Source organism: Coturnix japonica, chromosome 5 (genome assembly GCF_001577835.2).
Source record: "Coturnix japonica isolate 7356 chromosome 5, Coturnix japonica 2.1, whole genome shotgun sequence".
Classification (NCBI taxonomy): Eukaryota; Metazoa; Chordata; class Aves; order Galliformes; family Phasianidae; genus Coturnix; species Coturnix japonica.
The window spans coordinates 16,284,582-16,310,370 of NC_029520.1; the positions used below are offsets into that span (position 1 = coordinate 16,284,582).

The following is a 25,789-nucleotide window of genomic DNA, read 5'->3' on the forward strand; positions in this document are numbered from 1 at the left end:
TACACAAGTGTGCGAATGTGCAGATGTTTATCTCCAGGTAGCAGCACTCCTGTTTAACCATGTAGTAGAAAGTACACTTCTGCTGTCATAAAGGAGTATCACTCCATTTCTTCTATTTATATATAAATACATTCGACAGCCAGTCCAATAACTACCTGATGCCCCTGACATCACTAACACTGCTATTAGGCAGTTTGCGTGCGTGCAGAGACTCCAATTATTCCTGCTCTTGACAGCCATAAATCTACACCAGCCCCAGTGCTTTTCTCTTCCACACTCCCCCCACCCCACAGTGCTCTGTTCTGCTTTACACATAGAACTCTACAATGTAATTTTTAGGTAGGCTACTTTTCTCTTGGTGAGCTGCCCGCTCGCTCATTCCAGAGCTGTGTCAGCCATGCCCTTATTGCAGATCTCAGAACCAACTTACAAAAAGCAAAGGGAGTTTCACGGACCCTTAGAAGCGTTATGGACCAGACAGGCACCAAAAAAATCAATGTTTCACAACTTTAATAGAATATTCTATCTATTCTGTACAAATTGAAAACACTGTATTAAGTTACAAATGTGTAAGGTAAGGCTGGAGCACTCTACACGCCTGGTCACAGTGTTGATACAGCTGCTATTCAACTGCTGCCAGAGGCTGGCAATGGATGCTGAAACTAGAAACATGTACCTGAAGTGCCGCACAACAACAGAAAGTAGTTTTGAAGACTTCAGAGCTTTAAATAAAACAAACCGTGGAATGAAATCATTTCAGTGTTGCAAGTAAGACACCAAAACTTCAGATTTATTGAATTGGATTTCGTTAAGCTTCTGTGTTCAGAGTGTCAGGTCTTTCCATGCTGGACACTAAGCAATGAGACTACTGGGATTTTTCTGGTTCTTTGGCTGCAACCCACTTCCATCGACAGCAACAGTTTGGCCTTTACGTTTCGCTCTCCATCCAGAAGGGTCGTCATTCTGATGTAAGTTCATTTCTTCTGTCTAGGCTACTACATTGAGACCAATTAAAAAAGAATTTGTTTTACAAGTACCCATATTTTATGCAAAACAGGAAGAATATTTTCAAGTATATTAAAAACTATTACAAAGCACTAATTCTGTCAAAGTACTTACAAACATGAATAAATAAATAGTAAGATGAACAACTAAGTCTCAAATATGACACCCCCTTCCATGAAGTAAAATTACTTCAATTCAATTGGTTTTACTGAGATAATAAATATGACACTTAAAGCTGCTCAAGCACTAGATCGATTCGTAGGTTGCAAGAAACATTAAAAAAGGGGGAGGGGAACTAGCAAAAAGTTCATATTGCTCTGTTTCAGCTACCATACATGTAACCCATTCACTTTAGCTTCTCAGCACGTTGCTAACTCCACAATTTTCAAGGTTAACAAGAAAATGGAGAATCTTCACTTGGTAGTCTGGACTGCTCCCCTATGCATAGGGCAAAAGGCTCTAAAGGCCTGCTGACATACTAAGCTACAGTGTACCAACGGCTGTAGAGTGTGCTTTATTTAAACCTCTTATTTCCCAAATGCATTGAAGTTGCCACTGTACATGTTAAGCAATAAAGAAAAGTTAGTGAAAATCATGCATTTTAAAACAAATTAATTTTAAGCATTGTTAATAAGATTGTGCTGCAGCGATGAAATATCCTGAACTGCAGGCCAGGTATCCAAATATTTGTTACATGTTGTTCAAATATCACTTTGAAGTGGTATTTCCTTATTACTGTTGTTTGCATTCAGCAGGTTGGCTGGAATCTTTCTGTTTAAATGGAAAAAGAAGAAAAGTTACAAAACAAAAGAGCGTGCAATAAAGCGCTTCAATGAATAAAATAATTGGAGTACAAGGTTTTAAACTAACTAGAGAACATTAACATACAAGAAAAAGGTTACATGTAAACTCAGGTTAGATAATAAAGGTCTAAACAGCAGTCACAATTTCTTTTACCCTTCCCCCCCCCCCCATATCTGCTTGATACTTCATACTATTGCTTAACCTACACTTGCATTCTCTAAACTCTATCCAGAAAGCAAATCATTTCCTATTCCTCCCCAACCAGAGGCTCAGTTTGACTTCCAGTTCATATTAAGCTGTTAAGCAAAAACTGCCATCTCCCTCACCAACCTGGAGGAGGGAGGCAAGCAGCAAAGTCAAGCTGCTTATTTTGCAGCATGACTGAGTTTTCACTCGACAGCCTTGCCCTTTCTGTTCAGGTGATAAATATGTCATTAATGTGCTGGTTTCTTCCAGGTTCTGCATCACCAGCAGGTAACTATTCAACAATTTAAACACCAGGCAAGAAGTCCATATGTTAATTGAGTATGCAAAAGTAGAAACACCTTCATTAGAGAGTAAATCAATTTCCCCTCTGGCAAAAGGAAGTGTACTTGGGAAAAAGAACAAGCACTCTAACAGCTGAGAACTACACATTTTACACTGTACATCTTGCTTTTTTTGATGTTATTGTAGTAAATCAGAGCTCTTACAGAGCAGGATTTTTCCAGAGCTGTCTGCTTCTCCCTTGACTGTTCTTATGGTTTATTATAAGCAAATTAACAGTCAGCAGAAGTTTCTGAATTCTACTATATTAAAAAAAAAAAGAAAATCAGCTATAAAACATGACACCTTGAGTACCACAGACCTCAAAACAAGATGTTTCTTGTTAGCTATCCTGGAGGAGTTTATATGTTGCAAAAGGAGTAGGCATGCAAGAGTTAATTATGCATCAAGTGACCAAAAGCAAAAAGAACTTCAGTTTTTAGCCTAGTTGAGGAAGAAGTGGTGTAACTAAGATTCCTCCTGAGAACATCTGCCCATTTGCTGTGCTAAACCTAACTACATTTACCTTCATTGTCTGAACTACAGGAGTAACATTTCCACTGAAATACAGCCAATTCTTGTATTTTACATAGGTACACCACAGATATTCCAGACTTATTCCTTGTTATCTCCCCCACCCCCCCAGCACATCTGGTTAACTTCAGCTTTGCACTTTCTCATCTTCCTGGGTTCCCAAGCAACATGAACTCATTCTCAGCAATTCAGGACTAAACTCTGCATGGAATTCCTCTTGAGAGACACGTTTACACAACATTACATATTGTTATTAGGTTGACCACCGCAGACATTCTGGCTGAATTTTAACAGTCAACCAAAACCCTCGTAATTTCTAATAAATTTCTTCATACTTGTCTTTATTTCTGTAAGCATTTACAAACGTTAGATTCTGAATTACACAAATTTCAAAGTTCCTTCTTAAGGACCTTTTAGTGTTGATTACTACTCTCAAACAGAAAAAAAATAGAGTTTAAAAGGGCTCTCATATACATGTCAGTTGTTAAGAGACTTTCAAGAAAAATGCTGATAGATATGCTGTCTAACTGTAAGCTAGGAATGTTATAAACTCTCTTAAAAATGCTTATCAACTGTTTAAGCAGGGCATAAGCAGCAAGATAGTATCTCAGATTCATGTTCCAGCATCATCATTCTTCCACTGTTTCAGCAGCATCACACAACTCATGCTGAGCAAGCCAGTACATGAGTTCCATGATGCCTCACACACAGTCAGCCAGCTCAGGATCAAACAGTAAGATGCACCAGCACAGGCAATGACTACACTTGCTTCAAGTTACAGCTGCCCCACCAGGCGCACAGAAGCCAAAACTTATTTTTGGCCTGTAATGGGTCTCTGAATATCCAGGCCCACACTCCTGTGATTGAGATGCTGCATCCATACTTTCTCAGGTAAAGTCATGAGTTTGAGCTTGCTCTTCCCATAGTGCTCAGGTTGCTGATGACATCTGGACAGCCAGCTACTACCAAAATCCAGAGTCCTGTGCAGACTCTGCTCTATTTTCCCCACTCGAACAACATTTCAATTTGTGCTGCCTTTAAATTAACTTCCCAAGTTATCTTAGAAGTACTGGTGAATTCAAGCCAGGCAATGAAGACATGCCATAAAGATATTACCTATGCAAGTCTTGAGCAATGGCTTCAGTTCAAATGAATGGTGGTAGGCTTATTTTTTAATTTTAACATCCTTAAAGTATTTCATTTTATATTATTTATGATGCATAAGCAGCAGTTTAAACTACTTTGAGCCCTTCATTCCAGTTTGAGAAACTGTTCCAATGGAGATATACCAGCTACTGAAGTGAGACTCCCACCTACTTTCAAAACTTACTAGTTTTTTTTTTCCTCCTTTGCTAACAAATCAATGTAAAACTTTTGCCCCTTTTGTTTATAACACTGCTTGTTTCAAGCTCTTTTGCTTGAATGGACACCTGGACATGTTTTTTTCCTGATTCTTCTGGAATTTCATTACCTAGAAGATCAATACAAAAAACATGCCTATGTACAGACCACTCTTCAAACGTCAGCCAGTGTATCAGCTAAACTGCACCACCTTCTCATGGAGAGAAGACAAGCACTGAACTTCACGAGGAAGTTTCCTACAAAGCTTTGGTGATCTGAGGCTGAAATAGGGAAGAAAAGCTGGTCTGAAGTAGTAGACTTCTCTACACAATTGCTTCGATTTTGCACATACAGCCTACTGCTTCTACCCATCCAATTAACCTGGTGCCCTAGAGAGTGTAGCATGTGTCAAAAGCAGCCATGCCATTTACCTCAGTGAAATAATGCTCTCAAGCTAGATCTTTATTTCATGTCAATTCAGTACTTAAAACAAAAACAACCCAAATTTCTATTCATCTTCAACATACCAGGCAGGACATATTCTAGCTGAATCAAACAACAATCAGGCCTTCACTCTCCTTACTTTTATAGATCATTTTTTATAGATTCTTGTGTAATGGGAGCTTCCACCTGCTAAAGCTGCCTGGCAGCTTCTCAGTATCTCCCCTTGCTGCCAACAACACAGGCAGTAGGCACTAAAGCAGATGATCTGTCTAGTCGAGCAGGAAGAAAGCCTTTCAAGGTTCCAAATGTTTTAGCATGAAATAAACTCTAGCTTGGAGTCCTAGAGCTAAACCTCATCTTTGCTCCTTTATGTTCTTGAAAAGAAAGCAAGGATATCAAATGCATATGCAGTTGGTAAATTCAGAGCTAACCAGGGCTAAGCAAGAAAGGTCTGAACTACTTCCTCCACAGAGAAAATGATACAGAGGTTAGCAACAGATTTATTTTCAGTACAAGTCCCTCTGCTGCTGTTACTGGAAAGACAAATTAAGTGCAATCTATGAGAAGTCTCTACCCAACAATGGGATTTTAGTTCATATTAGTGATCTGAATTACCCAGTTAACTACTTCTCTATTCAAGCAGAGTCAGTAATGTTAAATAAAGGTGTTAAAGGGCATGCAAACACATAGAATACTGTAGTTATCAAGATAATATACTAGTCAAAGTATCTTTTGAAGTTACTTCCACTTATACGACTGCTCAGTCTTCCAAAGCCACAACTTAAACATAGCAGAGAGTAAGTCCTTTGCGTAACAGATGATATTGACCTGGTCCTAACTGAACACCTCAAATGTACTTAAATCTGACAGGATTGAGAGGAAGGAAGGACAAAGAGTTGACAAAGCAGAGAAGAGTATTGACATTTACCTAGCAAATGAGGTACAACAATTAAGGAGGTAACATGGGAATGACTGATGAAGGAAAACTGGATACAAAACAAAAATAGACTGAAGAACCATTATTTTGGTGTATGTGAAAGTGAAAGCTACTCTAGATACAAGAAAAGCTGTGGGGATGAACACTGAGAGGCAAAGAAGGGCAAGTGATGGGGCGAGACAGGTCCTGTTAACACAGAGAACAGAGGCAGCAATGAAAAATAGAATTAAGGGCACCAGCCTTAAAAGGCAAACCCAGAATTCTATGTTTACTTGGAAAACTAAAGTCAGCAGCTAACAACTTTTAATTGTAGGAAGGGAAAACAGCTGTGTAAGACTGCAGGACACCAGATAAGCTGTCGTGACAAATGATGCTCTGATGTTCTATTACAGCAGGTGGACAGTGCAAATATGCTGAGATAGAGTGGCTGGTTTTTCAAAGCACATCAGACTAGAAATAAAAAATAACAGCTGAACTGAATTGAACAATGTCAAAGAAGGGCAATACTTATGTGGAGACTGAAAGAACATACTTTCTCATAAGCAATTAAAAAAGAAACTTACAAGCCTAAAATACAAGAAAAGCAGCACTGACCCTGTTGCAGGTAGTGTTCTGTATGCGGCATGAGAAGATAGGTGAAAGATGATAGGACAGAACTGAAGAAACTTCTTTCAAATAAAAGAGACAAATGAGCAAGAGAACAAAACCTGTTTGGAATCACAGGCACTGAAGAAAAGGTCTCTTCAGAATGACTGACTGAATCTGTCAGGCAGTACTAATATGAATGCTGGAAAGGACATACCAAGTCAGTCAATGACTTACAAGAGTTCTCAAGGAGAGCAGAGGAGATATTTAAGAATTTGCAAGTACACTAGAAACAGTAAAGAGATGCAACATGAAATCAGAAACAAGGAAAAATGAAGTCTGACAAGTCTCAGTATCTTTTATCTTCAGTCTATAACATACAGTCTGTCTGATACAAAGGCAAAACACAAGTTGTGCCAGGGTAGCAAGGAGGTCATACTAAAAAATCTACTTTAATTATGATTTAAAGGCATTCATCTCTGTAAGCATTTATTTCTACTACCGAGTTTTACTAATAAAACCTAAAGTTTCAATTCCCCCCTTTCTTTAACCCATACAAAGAAATAACAAAACAAAAGCTTGCAAACAAACTACATTGCATGGCTACAATGGGACTCTTGGAAGTTAGGTATGAATGGAATTCCACCTTACCTAGAAATGTATGAATGATAAACAGACTTAAATTACACCTGAATGGGAAAAAATTGAAAGGAACTGTCAGCATGAATGAAAAGTGAAATGTACAAAATAATACAGGAGGTAACAACTACAACCTTCCAAGGTATTTCAAAAGTTCTCCCTACAGAATGCCAGATTTCACACTTCCTCCATTATGTCTTTTTAGCATGAATAAACTTTGACTCAGAACTAACATTTTGTTTCTCAGCCGTCCCACATTTTCCCACTACAGGTACACTACTGCATTTTGGTACTTCAGAACAGAGCAGGAACATTTCTGTCATTCTACAGGCTTTCCACAATACAGACTATCTTTGTGGTATGTCTTGTCCATGAAAAATAACTTCAACTCTTGATATGGTGACAATAAGCATTTACTAGCAATATGATGCATGTAAGTCAGAAGAGCGACATGTAAGGCTGCTTTAAGACTTTCATCCAAAGATCAAGCACTTTTCCACCTGTGCCTTTAAACAAAAAGAGATTAAAAAGCTGATGTTTTAAGAACTAAATGCCTCGAAGTATGTCACCGTCCCAGCTTCACTAAAGCTAATTTTTAGCTTTAATATGACTGGAGGATTGAAAAATACCTATCAGAAGGAGCACTATCCCTCTGGCTGAATTTTAAACCAGCTCTCATCAAGTTTAAAGTCAAAAGTTGGGGACTAACTCTAATTTCTAGCTGAGTACAGACACGTGCCATCTACCCCGCAGCCATTAGGACAACCATAAAGAATAATTCTGAACAAGGAAAATAAGTAAATGAGCTAGCTGAGACTTGTCAGACCAACTCTAAGTTGAAGTTCAGCCACAGAAAAATAACTGCAATAAGACCTTCCTAAAGGAAGAGAAATACTTATAATGCAGAGGAAGCACTAAGAAGTAAAGGGACAAAGTTAAGTTATTGTTTTCTTGCTGCAGGTTCGGGAGACCAGAAAAAAATAATAATAATAATTCTTAATTTATATTTATCCAAACAGTAATTTTTCGCTTGAGAGGAATCTGAGTATTGTGGAAGATGAAAACAACAGTCAGGAGCTACCAGCAGTTTTTGCTTGATTTATTAATACTTTCACAAACTGCTGCAAGCTTAATTACCGTTTTTAATTATGGCCTGTACTATGCTTAAACATGTTGAAGTCTTTACCTTAGGATCACTTTCTGCATCTTCCTCCTCTTCGCCCTCCTCTTCCCCCTCCAACTCCTATGATAAAATAGAGATAAACTAACAGAAATTAAAACAGGTTAAAAGTGCAACTTCTTGCAATGGAGAAAATCAAAGAACAAAATAGCAAGTGATATTAACACTGCACGCCAGAGTGTCTCAGTTGTCAATGTTAAAACTAGTTGGGCTACATTAAAAGAATTCAGTATCTTCAGAAATCTTTAAGCAAAATCTTTTAAAAGGATTTAAAACACAGATTTCTAAGATCCAGTGAGACTCACAGTAAGCTTTCTACCTAAGCTGCTGTAGTCTCCCAGCAACATCTGAAGCCTCCTTTGATGCACTATTTGCAATTCTGCAGTTCTGTTAAGTAGTATTTGTGTCTAAGTTTCTTCTTTCTCTTGACCTCCTCCCAAAGAGCTTATTTGAACCACTGTGGCTAAACTCAGTATTCCTGTACATGATTTTGTAGTATTTGTGTGCTGTTGTACACACACCTATATACAAGTGACACTACCGCAACGCCAACCTGGCATTTGGGACAGATTAAAAACATGGATAATTGTAAAAAGATCCAGCTTAAAAAAAAAAAAAAGAAAACAAAACAAAAAAAAAAAGACAAACAATCAAAGTTAACCCTCAATAGCCCAGACGTCTGTGTTGTAACTTACAAAGGGAGAACAGCAACTGAATGCTGAAGGCTGTCAGCTTGCATTAGACCACCACCTTTATTACTTTTGATTAATTCTACTCTGGTGATCCTGATGACTTTCAGGCATGCACTTTTAACCAATGTGCAAAAACACAAAGATAGTAAAATAAAAACATTATTAACTATCAAGGATATTAGCTTATTCATTTGTTTTGTGCAAAGCCTTTCATGGTATGCTTGTATTCATTCAACATCACAGTAAACGGACCAGAATTCTTAATATAATAGAACTCCTACTTGAAATTAAACCATTATCCCAAGCAGTTGTTCCCTCTTCTTTTTTTTTTTTACCTTATCTTTGGCAATGACCAGTCTCAAGGCTTGTGACAACTAACAGCTGAAAAACAAGTTCTACTACTGCAGAAATAATACTGAAATGTCTTATCATGCAGAACACAAAAAATGCTTCAGATTAATTATTTTTGACTGGTGCCAAAGCAGTTCTCAAAATACCCAGAAAATCTAGATTATTTCTTTTTCTGAAGACAAGAAACATACACAGACTTTACAACACAGGAATGCTGAACTCTTTTGGAAAGAAGTACCATATACAACTTCAGAAACTGGAATACAGTAAATAGTTATCTATAAAAGATGTAGTATGCATCTCACCTCCTCTTCACCTTCTTCACCTTCTTCAAACTGAAAAACAAAACAAAGAAAATCTTATGAGATCTGCTAATATTTGCATAAAAACTTCTGCACTAACACATCTAGTACATTGAAATGCAATACCTGAAGCTAGGCTTCTTCCAGAAACAAGAATTGAGAGCTTACAATAAGTGGAATGCTTCTTTCCTACTCTTATGCTATGGAACCTCCTCAGATTTTGTTATTCTCACATAATACTACATGCTAGACCAATCACAAAACTAAGAGACTATTTCTACGCACACGGTAGCCAATAAACAAGATGCTGATGGTATACATACATTATCATCATCCTCAATAGCTTCCCCTGTGAAATAAAGCACAGCACGAGGGACTATCCTTTCACGGAAGAAGTGACCAATTTCAAAATCTGCAGCTAAAGTGAACTCTGAATCTTCATCCTGCAAAGCAAACCAGTTTGAAATGATTTTGTTCCAGCACATCACTTTTTCTTTCAATAGAAAGATATTAAGGGTTTGAGAAACATCATGCTACCATTAACACCAACCTTCCAGTCACTAGTACTTAACTTTGCGACAGAAAAAGAAATACTGCAAGACTAAATCCAGATTTTCAAAACTGCCATGTAGAAGTGCTATTTGCCTAAATACAGGTTACTGGCCTGCTAAAACAACATCCAGTTAAATAAAAGCTTACACTGACTTTGCTGGTTCTGACGTGACAGAATTGTTCAGACTGCCTCAGACTTGTAAAGAGCTGGTTACCAACAGAGCCATTAGAAAAAGTAAATGACCTTTTCCCAAAAGTGACAGTCACTCAATTAAAGAATCTGAATAGTTGATAACAAGATGTTTAGCAAAGATACAGAAAAGCAATTCTACCATTTCAGAAGCGTAAACTTACCAATGACTCTCCATCTTCAGATACTGCAAAGAAAAAAAAAAAGGCTGTAAATACAAGCACTTTTGCATAGTCCAGCCCTCTTCAATATTGCAGATGACAAAATAAAGTCACAACAGGAAATACTGGTGCAATTAAAGACTTGAAAAGCTAACTAATCTTTACAATGATTCAGATCCACTTTAAAAATCAAACTTGTGAACTGCACTTCGTATGCTGTAATAGAAGCACCAAAGCTGCCACTCCAACATCAAAGATATTTGCATGGGAAATAGCCTTTCTACAAATGCAAACAGATTACATTAAGCGTGCTGCACAGAATTAAGGAACAGGACCTTCTGTTGTTATATTTGTTATCATTTTGCTGATAAATAACAGAAAATCCCACAGGTTTCCATCCTGCATTCAAGTGACACAGGCACTGTGAACCTACTGCAAAATGTACCATTTGGTTCTGTTCTGTCACATTTGAAAGTGTTGTACCAATAGCCAACAGATACCATAGCTTTGATATTTCTTACACAACTACACAATTTTTATTACATAATTAAAAACCCTGCATACAATGGGAGATGTATGAAAGAGAGAACATTCCTGGAATATATCCCAATTGCTCTAAACACCTAAATAGATATCTAACATTAAAAAAAAAAAAAAAAACACAGGAAAATTAGGAAGGCATGATGTGGAGCATCACTGATCACTAATTAATCAAAGAAGAATCTGCACAATATCCTGTCACTCCACACAAAGGTTTAACTGAAACCAATACGCTGGAACTTTGACCAGAATTAGAAGAGCTCTTCACAAGCTAAAAGCCTCAAACTGATGCATGGAGCCATCCTGTGGTAAAGGAAGTCAACTTCTTTAGGAGATCCTACAAGAGACTTTGCGCACAAGAAATCCCATTTACGCAGCACACCTAATTGTCAAATTATACAGAACAACCCAAAATAACCTGCTCTGATGGTTTACAGTTTGCTGTCTTCTCCCACTAAGAAGCACACAGTGCAGCAGAACAAATATGGTTTATAGATTTAAGCTGTATTTATCTACAAAATGCACATCGTAAGAATCCTGAATTCTCAATTTCCAGGCTTACCCTTTATAGGATTGAAGAAGTTAAAAAAAGAATCATTAGGTACTTGTTTAGTAATTGTCCGAACTGTGCCTCGACCCTTGTGTTTCTGTTTTTTCTTGATTGTTTTAACCGTAACATTCTTTCCTTTCTTCCAGTCAATAGTGCACCTAAGGACAACATGCGGAGAACAGCACTTTAATACAAGATATCGGTGTCAGTAAGGAACTAAGCACTGAAACAGCAAGCATCAAAGCAATAATGGATTCTAGTTTGCTAGTTAAAGATACATACACAGGCAGTTCAATCTACTTGACTGAGATATTTAGGATGCTTCAGTGCTAGAGACTATGCACATACTGGATATAACAAGTATTTCCTTTAATGAAAAAGCTGAATACCTTGTATTCTCAGAGTAATCACTGAGCCCCATACAGGACTGTATTTTTTCCTCAATGCAGTCAAAATGTCCCATTCAAAAGCTACTATTTGGCAGTAGATGCTAAAACTTTTTGAGGTTATCAGAGTACCTTCAAGAAAACAATTATTTAGCATCTATTATGTGTTAGATGGGACAAGTCATTGGACAGGAAAATCAAAGCAAAAAACAAACAAACAAACAAAAAAACCAACCACAAACAGGAAGCCAAGAAAGCAGCATCCTGAATTCATTTGGAAGTGCACAGCCAAGACTATGAATACCAAAATACACGGCCAACATGTTCCAGGCTGAGAGAACAGATCACATGTATGACCACCTCCTGCCAGATTCAGAAGTACTGTTGGAATTAAAACTGCTGAGATGGGCAAGAGTCCAGGGGTATGTAATGCAACAACTAGAATGAATTCATCCAGTTACCTGGAACTAAAAGGCCTATTATCTCATTAGTAATCTATTTAACTTGAAAGACGGAAGAACAAAAATGCACACTGAACATACAGACGCATACTTCTGCATGTTGATGCTAACATTACCATCCTTACATCATTCCTAGTTTTCAAGTCAGCAAGAATCTTTATTTTATCTTAATAATTATCACAATCCAGGGAAAAAAAAAAAAAAAAGGATATAAAAACACTGACTAGTTCTTGAATTTCAAGATATTCTTACCCATCACAATCGACAATTTCAGGTCCTTCAAATGAAAAGGGATCTGTCTTGTCTGGCTCTGACTTCATCTTGTAGGTTTTTGTCAGGACTGTATTAGAAAAGTAGTCGTTGGGCCCAAAGTGGAACTCTAATGAGAAAGACTAGAAGAAAGTTCCATTACAGTTCTGTTACTACTGATTTTTATCTTTAAAACAGTGCATCAGCAGAATTAACTTCTATCTTTTGCTACAGCAGAAGCATAGGCATCTATTATTCATCTCTTCACTAGGGATGATGCAGCTGTTTTTTTTTCCTTAAGTTGCTCTGGCTTCAGAATAGCAACATCAGGCTCTGCTCTTCCACCTGCTCTGAGCAGTCAATGATATGATCTTACAAGACTGAAACAAAGTTTGACTTTTCATCAAAAATAAGTATGCATGTACATGTGTCTGTATTTAAACAGTGCAATCCACCATGAACCAGAATATTTGTTCATTTAATAACAGAGAATCCTGCAGAAGAACCCTGACTTAATAAACCGAACCCTAAGGTTATGCACGCTTTAACTGTCTGCAGCCTGCAGCAGTTATTTCTGCTCGCACCAGTCACGCGGCACCTGAAATCTGACTGCAGAAATTCAACATCTTACGTGGAAAATAAAAGGCTCCAAGTTAGGTTAATCTCCCTCTCCATCACCCAAAGGCCCCTTTAGCTCTGCCTCACCATCTGCTTTCTACAGCCACATGAATCTCCTTGCATGAGTGAAAGCTGGAAGGATAGAGGTCAAGGAGGGACAGGTCTGGTAGCAGCAACAACCTCCTCAACTCAATTGCTTACAGATTAAAGAAAGGAGGACACTGGGAACCAAATGCATTGGCTTCTCATAGCCTATTTCAGCTTTACTTCCATTTTAAAGCAAGTTAAAACACCCAGGTATGATTTAGAAGTGTTCTTTAAGTAAGGAAATCCCTCTCTGGGGCACGTGCTCAAGGTAAGAGTCACAAATGTAGCTTATCCAACACCAGTGACGAACACTCAGACCCAGATAATCCCACAAAACGTCACTGAGGTTATAAATAGGTAACCAGTGGCACTACTGAGCATGCAGCATCCCAGGGACTAGCAAGACAAATTTCCTTGCAAAGACTACATCTCGGCATTTCTTTTCATATCTGCCAATTATGAGACAATAATAAAGAATCTTCCATTTTCAAATACTATTTGAAGAGTGGAAATAAGCCCTCCAGTAGCCTTGTTTGGATAACTTTGTTCTCAATATCATATTAGCTACACCATGTGAATTTTTCCACCTCTCCTGTATTAAGAGGGCATATCCTCATAAAGTACAAATATACAAATGAATAGTTTAAAATAAAGGAAGATTTAAGTCATACCCACACTCATTTCCCAAGTCTGAATATGCTAGCAAAGTGTTCTGATGACCAAATAGATGGATATTTATGAAGTATCTATCTTACCAATTTTACTAATATAAATATACATACATTTCTACAATAAAAAAACTTAGACTTTCTGCAGTCAAAAGTTTATATGCAGGCTGTAACAAGAAGCACTCTGAAAGCACCAGGTAAACTGAATAATTCCTACTGCCAAATTCTTTTAGTTGCAAAATGTAATCCACAACAGAACCAGTGTTATGCACCTCTAGTATGAAATTCCTGCAGCACGAAGCTACCATGGTCACCACATTTAATAAAGATTTCAGACAAGACATTCAAACCACTGGAAAAGTCTTCAACCAAGTGGTCAGGAATGTCTCCAAATACGGAAGGGACATGGAACTTGTCAGCCTTCCATTAATGGATTTGCTGTAGCACTGGAATGGAACCTATTCACAGGAATACGCTGTCAAAAGGTTACGAACAGTGCGTGACAAGACAGTAAGTCCAATATAGCAAGTAGCAACCACATTTTGCTTCTCCATTCACTTCCAAACCAAGAGAAGCTATGTAACGTCCATATAAATAATACTTTACTTGCAATTTGAGACAAATCATTTATGTAAAAACCAGCCAGACCTCAGCTACAATCAGAATGTATAAATTGCAATAAGATACTTGTCCTGGGGTGAAAAAGCGGGCGATCATGAAAGCTGGATAAATTTTAAAAGCCAAAGCACAAAGACACTAGCCCAGAGAAAGAATAACAAACACCTTATATATTCTAGCCAAAGAACACAGAACGAAAAGTTCAAAATGCTGCTTGCATCATTACTATAGCCTTCATTTGAAGCACCTACGGGAAACTCACCATAGGCTGTCCAGGTTCAGAAAACTTAACTTTGATATCCTGTAGGTGTTTCAAGATTGGTTCATCATATTCCTAAAAGGACAAAAACAAACTATTACTGAGCAGGCAATATTTAGAAGAACAAAACTTGCATCTAGTTTGCTTGTTCAATTTATTCCTAAGAATGAATCAAATTTTGTAGTATCTTAATGTTGGATCAAGATCTCTTAATACTTCTTTCAATTCTGACACGTAAAACTCTCAAAAAGCCTTGTACCCAGCTACCATGCTGGGCTTCATGATCATTCCTGAAAATGATACATTCAGGACGTTCACTGCTGATGAGATTTACAGAAAGACAGGCTACAGGGAATTAATCCTTAACAGCAATACAAACTATTATATTAATAGCTGAGGACCACACAGAACACTTAACATGAACTGAATCCACAGGTACACCCTGAGGAGGAAAAAAACCAGTCCTTCTATGGACTAAGTTAACCACCGATGAAAAGCCGTTGTAGGCTCTCAACTTCCATTTCTGTATCTTCAGAAGTCATTACAAGATCATTTCTATGAAAATTCACATCCTGCTTGACAGCTTCAGTCTACTGTTCAATTTGTCCACCACCAGCCTTTCAAGGGTCTTCAGGAATAGTATTAGAGATTATGACGACCCCCAAGATTTAGCATCTCACACATTAAGAGAATCATAGAATATATCATACAGTAGTTTAGATTGGAAGGGACCTTTAAAGATGATCTAGTCCAATTCCTCTGCAACAGGCAGGGACACTTCCACTAGAACAGGCTGCCTAAAGCCCCATCCAATCTAACCTTGAACACTTCCAGGGATGAGGCATCCAGTTCTTTGGGCAACCTGTTCCAGTGCCTCATCACTCTCACAGTGAATAATTTATTCCTAACATCTAATCTAAATCTATCCTCTTTTAGTTTAAGGCCATTACCTCCTTGAAGAATCACTTCCCTTGCCCTACTAGCTATACTACTTGATGAGGCCCAGGATACTGTAAAGCTTTCTGGACTGCAAGCACACACTGAAGGCTCACATCCAATTTTCGGCATCCCCACACATTCATTCTCCAGCCTATAACTGAAGTCTGATATTGCCTTGACTCACATTCAGAACCTTGCATTTGGCCTTTATGAATGTGACATGGTTCTAAGCACTAGCTAGCAAACAAAAAAGAATACTAGCTATTTATCATATGAAAGAAGTTACTCTTTTCAGAAGAGAAACTTACTTGTACTAATTCACTTAGCATATCTACATTCCTAAAGATAGTAAACCAGAAGTCTGGAATTCCTTTGACATTTGTATCTTCTGCTTCGGCTTTTTCTTCTAATACCACTACATTTTTCAGGTCTCCCTGTGAAACAAATAAACAGAAACATTTAAGAAATGAAATCATGACTCCTCAATACACTGAGAGACAGATTTACAAAGAGTTTGCTATCTCTCAGGCTGCATTTAAGGCACATTTAAAAAACTTGAACAGTTTTTCCTCTGCAAATGAAGCTGAGACATAAGGTTCATTTACACAGCTAAACATACACAATGAATTCAGATTTACTTTCAATTAACTTGGAATTCTTCTGTACTAGGACTAAATAACCAACTGAAAGTTGCAGTAATTTGACTAATTGAAGAAAATGAAAAAGTTTAAAATGTTTAAATTTCTACAACAAAAAAGTAGAAAAACATATGCATTCTTCTCTTATCTCTTCCCTGTAGACTCATGTGCCATTTACAGTGCCTCATCTAAAGGGCAAATCCTCTTAAAATTGTTCTACCTTCCCAATTTTGCAAAATACTTGGCAAAGCTGATTTTCATTGTTATCTTTCATTATTATGTTACCTTGATTCCATACACATAACTGATGTCACACAAAAAAAGGCTGAAGTTGCTTCGCTAGCTCTCAAACAAGCAAGTTTGCAGTCTGAATTAATCATACCGCACCTTTCCTTTTGCACCACTAGATGGCAGCAAACAAACGAGCAGCTTCAGGGGCTGTGTCTAACCAATACGAAGAAGCAGCTCATTTGCCATCTAGACAATTCCAAAACTGTAACTTCATAGAATATGGCCCATCAATTATGCACTCATGCCTCATCAAGCTTTTTGCTTCTGCACACAGATCCCAGGTGGTGTATATGCTTATCCAAAAAACAATGGCAGAAAACTGGAAGGCAATCTACCCAGAAGACTGTAAATCTGGATAGTTACCATTTGAGAGGAAAGTAAGAATACACAAGCCAGAACACATTTAAGTCCATGCCACTTCATGACTGTGTGGCATCTGCAGGTCTGATTTATATTTCTGGTCATTTAAGTTAATTATGTCCACCAAAATAAAGGGAACAGGCAAACAAACAGCCAGCCTTTTATTATCTTGGGGTTATAATATAGCACTGGAATGGAACCCATTAACAGAATTACACCACTAACAGGTTACGAACAGTGCAACCAAAAGCAACAATTTTTGCTCAAGTTAAAAAACCTGAAAAATGCTAAACTGTGAGTTCAGGAGTCTTCATGGGAGATAACGTTCATCACAGCAGCACGTGACTGAAAAAAGCTTTTTCTCCCCACTCCAAAGTAGTAAATTTTCCAACGGGAAATGGCTTACAGGAATTATTTTTTAAAAAATCCGCTATATCTGTAGTTCATTACCCCAAATTTGTACTTACTGCTAGCTTTTCTTCCTCCTCATTTTCACTGTGCCATTCTGCCTCTGCATCTGTGGGTTCTGCTTCTCCGTTAATAAACTCTCTCCTCTAAAAAAAAAAATAAATAAAACAACACCTAAAAAATGTATCTTTTTTCTCTGGATAAGCTACTAATGGGAGTTACATATGTGCAAACAGAACTGACACAGCTGTAAGGAAACAATATTTACAGTCTTCTCACCTTATCAAAAAGAGGTTGATAGAGTGCTGCATATTTTCTCTCTAAATCATGTACTTCTTCATAAAATTTAGCTTCTATGTGGGCACATTTCACCTGGAGTTGTTTCAAGGCATCAATTCTTCTTTTCACTGCTTTTGGTAAACTAAAAAAAAAAACAACAAAAAACCAACAAATAATTATTTAAGCTTAAATAATGCTGTGGCAACTAACTTTTAATATGTCACTCTGAAATAGGCTGCTTATAGCTAAATGCAATTTTTAAGTGCTTATGTCAAACATTCATATTTCTTCAATATTCCTTTCAAGCACATTGAGAAAATTCTCTTCCACCTAAACTGCATTTGCAAGGGAAAGTTCCATGGATTCATGGGTCATATTCAGACAAATACAAACTGTACTTCAAATGATTAGTTACTTAAAGTAAGCTAAAAAGTTGACAGACTTTATAATTTAAGAAGTGCCCCAGCTATCCCCAGTCAAGAAATAAAAGCACGAGTCTCTGCTAAAAACCAGATTTTCTTCAAGTGTAATCCTACCCATCAATCAAAATAAAAGCTCCAAACTAGAGGCCAGAGTAGCTTTGTAAGTCCTGAACTATACATTACATTCTGGACAGTAACTCTAAGAAAAAAAGAAACCTCCACTCCCAGAGTGTAGATTATGAAAGAAACAGAGTATGGGGGAAGGGAGAATAATTATTTCAAACCAAAAGAAGCTATGGAGAACACTGAATGAGGCAACATCTTGTTTTGAAGACCGTCCAAGTACACTAAAACTCAGCTCTTTCTCCATATGTAGGCCCCTGAATCACGGTTTAAGTCAACAACTTTACTGAGTCATTTGCTCAAATTTCTGACCCTAATTACACAGCAATAACATTCTATTATGCTTTCAGTCTTCCAAGAACATTGTTATGCATCGTACTCACGTTTCAATGTAACTTGAAGGGGTAAGCGCTGTGTTGTCAAGTCGTTCCTGTAGAGCTGCCAGGACTTGTGGATTCTGCATCACCTGGTCTGCCAGCTTTTCTATGAAGACAGGAGCCCATTCTTAAAACAAATCTGAGTACATTTACAGCATGAATGTCATACTATGAGTCCTGCAGCATCACAGCAAAAGTACACGCTATTTCCCATGTCTCAATTATCACCACTACAGTGGACTAATAACTCAAGCAAAACTACCTAAGGATCAGATTTCAGAAAGGTAAGAACAGATAATGATAGAAAGTGTGCCCTTCTCTTTGGAAATACAATGGCAAAAAGCACATCACTAGCAAGCAGATTTCCTGCATTCTCTCATAAGAAGGTACAAACTAAGTGCTTCTCTGTCCTCCCTCTATACTAGCTCTAGCACATAAGTCACATAAAATTGCTACACAGGAACAAATTACACTTCCGAGAAATCCGTAGAAGCGTTTCCCAGTTTGTCTAACTCCAGAAAAAGTCTGATGGCAACTTTGTGAACTGTACAACAAAGCAGTGCTGCACTATGACTACTTCCTTGATAACTAGTAATTTCTGTGCCAAGACATTCTTTACAACCTACACAACTTCCCAAAGAGTCATCTAGAGAGTGGTCAGAAGAATGCAGGGTTTTGTTGTTTTTGTTTCTTTAAACCAGAGATCAGACCTAAACCAGTTCTGGTTAGGAGTTAAAATCCTCACTTAGAGGATTTATGTGGCAAATGTAACACATTTACTTTCCAGGTCTTTCCATTCTTTCCCACCGCTCTTCTCACTAGACATGAAACAACAGCAATTAATAAGTTGCGTAGCACATACTAACTTGGCAAAGTTTTACACTGGTTCTTTTTTCCCCCCTTCTCCTTAAAATAGTTTGATTATATTGGTGTCTGCTAGTTTATGTGAAATATAATGACCACATAGTGAAATATACTGCTGTTCCACATTAGCTTACACATTTGAGTATGTTACTGAAAACGGAACTGTAGCATTATCCAACAGACCTTCCAAACAAAAAATACAAGCTTCAAGAAGACATCCTTCAAATGATGCATTTTCCCACAAACATGAGAGCAGAGAGACAGAGCAAGAGCAGGAATGTTCAGTTTAATGATTATGCTGATAATGCTGCATTATCAAACCTAGTCTGTATAGGCTTTATTGCAAATGCCTACCTTATTACTTCATGCAATAGCAAAGCATCCTAATCATATGTGCAAAAACATTTTTACTGTTACATTAACTAAGCCCTTATTTTGCTCTTCTTTGTAACAAACAGGAAGGATATGCCTGAACAACAGAAAGAAAATAGCCTAGAAACCATTGCTTTGTTTTCAACAGCATGTATGTAGATAAAGGAGCTTCAAAACAGAAGGCAAAAGTTTTACTCCCCCCTTGCAACACTAACATTATGCCTCTTACCTTTTTTGTCACCTGCATTTTTAGCAGCCTCCACAGAATCTGAAGCAGTATCTTCTGCTTTACTAGAATTAAAAACATGACATAGATAAGTATCACCTTGTAATAGTGTTAATATTCAATACTGGATTTCCAGCGTTATGTAAAGATTTACAAACAAACCAAGAAAAGATACATTTATGTCTACAGGTTTTTCAAAATTTAAAGTCTGGACGTGAAATTAATTCTCTCAAGATGAATAGGAAGCAAAAGAAAAGCAAAAAGAAACAAAAATAACACTGAAAGAACAAAGCTACCTTGACTGACATAATTCATCTCATTCAATGAACAACTGGCCCTTCAACACATAATGAGTCATCCTGGACAGTGAAACGTTATTGCTAAAGTGAGAACTTGTGGCACCTTTTTAGTGTAAGGGGTAATGAACAGAACAAAACATCAGAAAAGAAAGAGGTTAGAAGAAATCTTAAAAACAAGTGCTCAAAGCTCATTGGATTTCCTGTAATAAGTTGTTTTGATTAGTAGTAAAAAAACATTCATTTAAACTCCAAAAAGATGCTCCTGCCTTCCATCACACTTTCTGTGCTGGAAAAACAGAGGGCTCAGAATGAGTCAACAGTGGGCAAGCATTCCCTATGTTTCCTGCCAGTTCAGAGGTTGCAAAACTCAGACTGGGTATTGCTGAGACTCATCTTACCTCAGATACAAAAGGAGAAAGGACACTGCACATGCAAGTGAGTGCTTTTTAGTTGCTGGCTAGGCCAGCTTATCCTGGTGCAATGCAAGCCCTGAAAGAGCAGCTTCACGTATGTATTTACGCCAGCTTAAAAACAGCTACTTCTTCTAAAAAAAGTAAGAAAGCTAGAAAATAAAGTGTCTTCTGCACACAGAAGTCAAACAGAACCACAAAACAGAGAGAGATCTGCGATATCTTCGAAGTCTCAACATGAACTTGAAAAAGTGAGTCTAGACAGCATTAATCTCATTAACGCAGTAACTGCAATTCCATAGCCAACAGGAGACACTCACAGATTCCAGTGCAACAAACAAACATATGTACCTTGCTGTAAGGAAAAGCAGTTTAATTACAAAAAAAATTTTTATTTTATTCTTATCCAAGTTTGGTAGGATATTCTTCATAGGTTTAAAAAAAGAAATATAGCTTCTCCCACCAGACCAAATACAGAGTAATCTGTAACCAGACTTCACTTCAGGAAGTCAGTCCAACATACCAGTTATCTGCCATCTGTGTGCCTGTATCCACCTGCAAATTGAAATACAGTGTTTAGAAATGATTTAATAGAACTTTTTCTTCTTATTTATGTCAACATAAAGGGCAACATTTAAGACCTCAAAATAAATCAGCTCCTTCTTCTGCTAGGAAAGTCATCACACACAAACTCATGCAGTGAAGTGAACAGCTTCCATAACATCCAATCTAAATGAATCAGTCCTTCAAACAATACATTAAGAGCTTTCATCCCACCCTGAAAAACATTTTTTTTTTTCTGTTAAATATGAACTGAAAGAAACATTATAAATGGGAATAAGTCTCCATCCTAAAACAGATGGCAGAGTTTCCTGGACTGCTCTGCATCCTTTTTTAAAAATAAAAACCCAAAGAGGAAGAAATGAGCATATTAATTCCTAATTCCTTGACAGTATCACAGCAAATAATGAATTTTTAACCTGTGTTAGAATGCTTGATCTGAAAATGATGAAAGTTCAAATGTACTACAGCAACAGAAAGACTTTTTTTTCCCCTCATGTCACTTGAGCGGAAAAAACATCTGCCTAATCAAGATTATTTGTGAATAGCTGCTTCTGCTGTGACATACAGAACAACCACCTAAACACACTGCTAAGTAAGGAGAAGCAAAATACTGAACAAGTTATTTACACATAGGAGACTTTTTGACAGCAATTAGAAAGGAAAAAGTCCCCTACTTAAGGGATTTGCCTTGAATGCATGTGAGAAAACAAAGAACCATGGAAGTAGAAACCTTGGTATCTGCAATGCCTGGAACCAAGTTTAATACAACTACCCCAGCCCCCAAGATCTCAATTAGCCCTGCTCAAACACCAGGGCCACACCACCTCAATTATTTTGCTGCTATTTCTTTACCAGGCTGTCATACACTGAAAGAGATTGACTTTCGGTTTTCACCTCCCTCCAGTTCCTTTCCTCCTTCATCCCCCAACCCCGGTTCTAGGCATAGTTCATTACAAATCCCAGTAATCACTACAGACTGTACAGCTGATTTTATGCTATCAAGTTTTCAAGAAAGTAGATGTGGGTCAGGTTTAACAATAAAAACAATTTTTCATCATTCTTAGGAGTAAACAGGTCTGATTCCTTGTCTATACTGCCCAAGCAGGCTGATCTTTAGACCAGCTTCTAGAAGACCGCTACCACAGGAGAACACAAAAGCCAATGGCATTGGAGCAGCAGTTAGAACAGGAGGATCTGAGAATGCACGCACTCCTCCATCTGGAAAATGCCAATTCCTGCTTTAGCTTAGAAAAGTAACACTTTCACAAGAACTTACATTGAATTGAAAAGCATACACTCTACTCTGTAGATTATAAATACTCTTCTGATTACTCCATAGAAAAGCTGCCTAAAATGTATCAAAAAAACCCCCCGAGCCAATCCTATAGACTAAGACCAGGAACAGTCAAAGGGCCTTCTTCCTTGTAGTCTAGGTCTGTGTCAGCAACCCACACAAGTGTTCTGGCAACACTTATTCTTGCCCTAAACATAACAAGAGACAGTGACAATAAAAGCAGTCATCTCACAAAGCAAAGTGAAAGAATGCAGCTATGTTACAGCTGAAGAAATAGAAGCATTCACGAATCTTTCCTTCCATAAAGTACAGAAGGCAGAAAAAAATGACGATCAAAAAGGTAAGAGAACAAACTGACCTAATAGCAGAGTTCAGCCAACAAGTTACATGATCCTGGTCACTATTAGAAGCAGCACCAGTAAGCAACTAAAAATGCAGACTCACATTACTTAAAAATTAGCCTTAAAGACTCGTCTGTCCCGACCCAGGACCAGTCCCAGACCCAATGGATAAAATAATTGCATGCACAAATGTTTTCCTCTGTTATTTGTGCTGCTTTTCTTGCAAGGAAATATTCCTTATCCCTGATGAAGAAAAACAGAATTCTCATTCCCTCGTCATTCATGTTTAGAGGACACGGAATAAATGTTCTGCAATATGCATAACTTCTAAATTACAGTTGACTTAAACTCCATTGGAAGACATCAATTAGGCACGTTCTGACAAAGGCCATTCACATAAGTAGCAAGGAACAAAAATTGGCAAGACACCGTTTGCTGGTATAAATACATACTTTAAGTCCGGTCTATCTCTCCGAAGTTTTTCTTTCAGTCCCTGAAAAACAAAAGGAAGAATATGAATAAAAAAATTGAAAGCTTTCCCCCAAACAGCTTCTAATCCCCAGCAGCATTACAGCTGCCTTCCAATGACTTAGCAGCTGCAGAATTACTAATACAACTGTTGAGTAAAAGCTGGCAGGAGCAGGGAAGGACAAAGCAAGGTGATTTCAGATAAAACATGAGATGCACATCTTGCTGAAAAAGCAAAGACACAAAGCACTGAGCTTTTCCCCCCATCCCCCAAATCTCTGTGTAGACAACCAAGGAAAAAAATAAGAACATCACTGAACTCGAAGAAAAGAACGTTGTAAGGTATTATTATAACCACTACCACCACCAATTAGAGGCCAAATCCATACTTCTGGACAGTTCACAGTTTCCAAATAACTAACACAGATGCAAAGCTTAGGGGAAGGAGGAGCCTACAGCAGCCACCTGTCCCACAAGAGACACTGCTGCAAGTTGTCTACAACAAATGTCACACAGCACAGGTCACCTACAAGAGCAGGAAATGGTCATACGTCTGTAACAGTCTTAAGACAGCGAAAGTTCACCCTAAGGACAAGCGACACCTCAATGAAGGCAGCTTTAATTGCAAGAGATATCCCTGAAAACGCACAGAGCATAAATCCTCCCCACTAAGAAGCCTACATCTCATTGTAAAAGCCATTCTAAGCACAGCTAGAACATAAAGGGAGGAACTAATGGGCTCCTGAACTTACAGGAAGCCTTCCACCCACCAACATCACTGCTTATGTATCTACAACAAATCAGGAGGGAAAGCTATGACTTCCGTTTCAGACCTGCAGGGAAGCAATTCTGTGTGCAGCCACAAATGTAACACTTTGATGCCTTTTGCAAGCGAAATGAGAAGGAAAGCAAGAAAAAAGTCACTTGCTGATCAGATCCACAAGCCCTGAACATTAGCAGTACCTCAGCACCCTTAAAGTCATATTGAGGGAATGTTCTTTTAGTTAAAGATGACTTCATAAACATATCCTAGAGTTTTGATTTCACCTACAGAATTCACACACTCAGCCTCACAGTCTCGTGCGGGTTGGAAGGGACCTTAGAGATCATCGAGTCCAACCCCCGGGGTTCGAGCCTCTGTGCTGCAGAGCAGCACTTCTACCACTTGCCCCACAGGGGGGATTCGAACCCAGGCCACTTCCCTACCTTCCTACCTGTAGAAATACGTTACAGAACTTAACAGACAAATCCTACCAATGAGGTTATCATATGTGGCAAACACTTGCTGGAGCAGCAAAAACCTGAAACGGCCCCACATGGAGAACGGGGGCCTTCATAAGGGGAAAAGCAACCTGCAGGAGCAGGCTAAGGAGGCATTAGGTGATGACTGAGGTCAAACGGCAGAGCCACACTGGACCGAAGCCGCATGGTCTGAGTGTTATGGATCTCCGCAGTACCCTGTCGCTACGCACACGGCCCTCCCTCCCTCCCTCCCTCCCGCTTCCTTCCCCCACTCCCCGGTGAGGGCGGGGTTATGCCGGGCCGGCCGCCAGGCAACGCGGAGCGGGCGAGCGCGGTCATCCACGCGGCCACAACGGCCGCAACCCCCACAACACAACACCCCCAGCCCTCACTGTGAACTGCCCCGGGCAGCCTTAAAATGGAGCCCGAGCGGGCCGGGCCCGCCCCTCAACACCAGGCGGCCGCGGGTGGCCCCCACCGCCGCCCGAGCCCCACCCCGCGGCAGGCTGTACCGGCGGGCCCTAACGGCGAGCTCTACAGACGGGCCCTAACGGCCGCTCCCCGCCCACACCCGCTGCTCGTACCGGCCCGTACCGCCTCGTACCGGCCCGTCCCCGCCGCCCGCCCCGCAGCTCCTCACCCGCCCGCACCGCGTCCCCGCAGCAGCGCCACACTCCTCTCAAGCTCACTCGGGCTGCGCCGCCGCCAAGAAAGCCGCCTCTCATTGGCCGAAGTTCGGGCGCCTCCTTCAGTAAAATCGCCGCCGATTGGAGCTGCCGACGGCGCGGCCGCCGTGCCGCACGCGGGCCATGTTGACTATGGGACGGCGCGGCGCTCGGCCAATCGGCGGCGGAGCGCGGGGGCGGGCGGGGGGAGGAGTGTCGGTGTGCGGGAACAGCGCGTGATGGCGGCGGGGCGGGGAGACGGGTTCGACCTGACAGCGGCTGCCAGCGCGAGAGGAGGAGGGGGGACAAGATGGCGGCGGTCAGACTCCAAGCTGGCGGGGTCCTGCCCTTGAAGGCGGGCGCGGTGCGCTGCCACCGCGACCTCTCGGCGCCACGGCGTGCGGAGTTCCGTTATGAACAATTAGAAACGGGCTCGTGATGTAAATGCTCTCTACGTATTGTCAGATTGCAGAGTTAGAAAATAGGTAAATCAAAATGCGGAGTGTTTACCGTGGCGAAAACGAATTTG

General features: G+C 39.3%; 1 protein-coding gene and 2 non-coding genes across 7 annotated transcripts; all 3 read right to left on the reverse strand.

Moving 5' to 3' along the window:
* Positions 1 to 495: 495 nt before the first annotated feature.
* Positions 496 to 25,563, reverse strand: NAP1L4 (nucleosome assembly protein 1 like 4). Of its 5 annotated transcripts, none has more exons than XM_015864198.2 (16): positions 25,285 to 25,563; positions 23,338 to 23,378; positions 21,210 to 21,241; positions 19,982 to 20,042; positions 18,522 to 18,623; positions 17,594 to 17,735; positions 17,374 to 17,460; positions 15,926 to 16,051; positions 14,682 to 14,753; positions 12,432 to 12,571; positions 11,345 to 11,490; positions 10,246 to 10,268; positions 9,663 to 9,782; positions 9,343 to 9,372; positions 8,001 to 8,057; positions 496 to 1,776 (listed from the first exon to the last, which is right to left on the reverse strand). In XM_015864198.2, the coding sequence occupies exons 1-16, from the start codon at positions 25,318 to 25,320 to the stop codon at positions 1,738 to 1,740; spliced, it is 1,254 nt and encodes a 417-aa protein (XP_015719684.1). In that variant the 5' UTR covers positions 25,321 to 25,563; the 3' UTR covers positions 496 to 1,737. The 5 variants fall into 5 exon arrangements, with proteins under 5 accessions (XP_015719684.1, XP_015719683.1, XP_015719686.1 ...); XM_015864197.2 differs by having other exon boundaries at positions 25,246 to 25,563; XM_015864200.2 differs by having other exon boundaries at positions 18,522 to 18,621; positions 19,981 to 20,042; positions 25,236 to 25,353.
* On the reverse strand, positions 14,182 to 14,302 carry LOC116653563. The gene has a single exon (XR_004307662.1). It is a non-coding gene; the product is annotated as a small nucleolar RNA SNORA54 (small nucleolar RNA).
* Positions 17,021 to 17,149, reverse strand: LOC116653564. The gene has a single exon (XR_004307663.1). It is a non-coding gene; the product is annotated as a small nucleolar RNA SNORA54 (small nucleolar RNA).
* Positions 25,564 to 25,789: the final 226 nt, after the last annotated feature.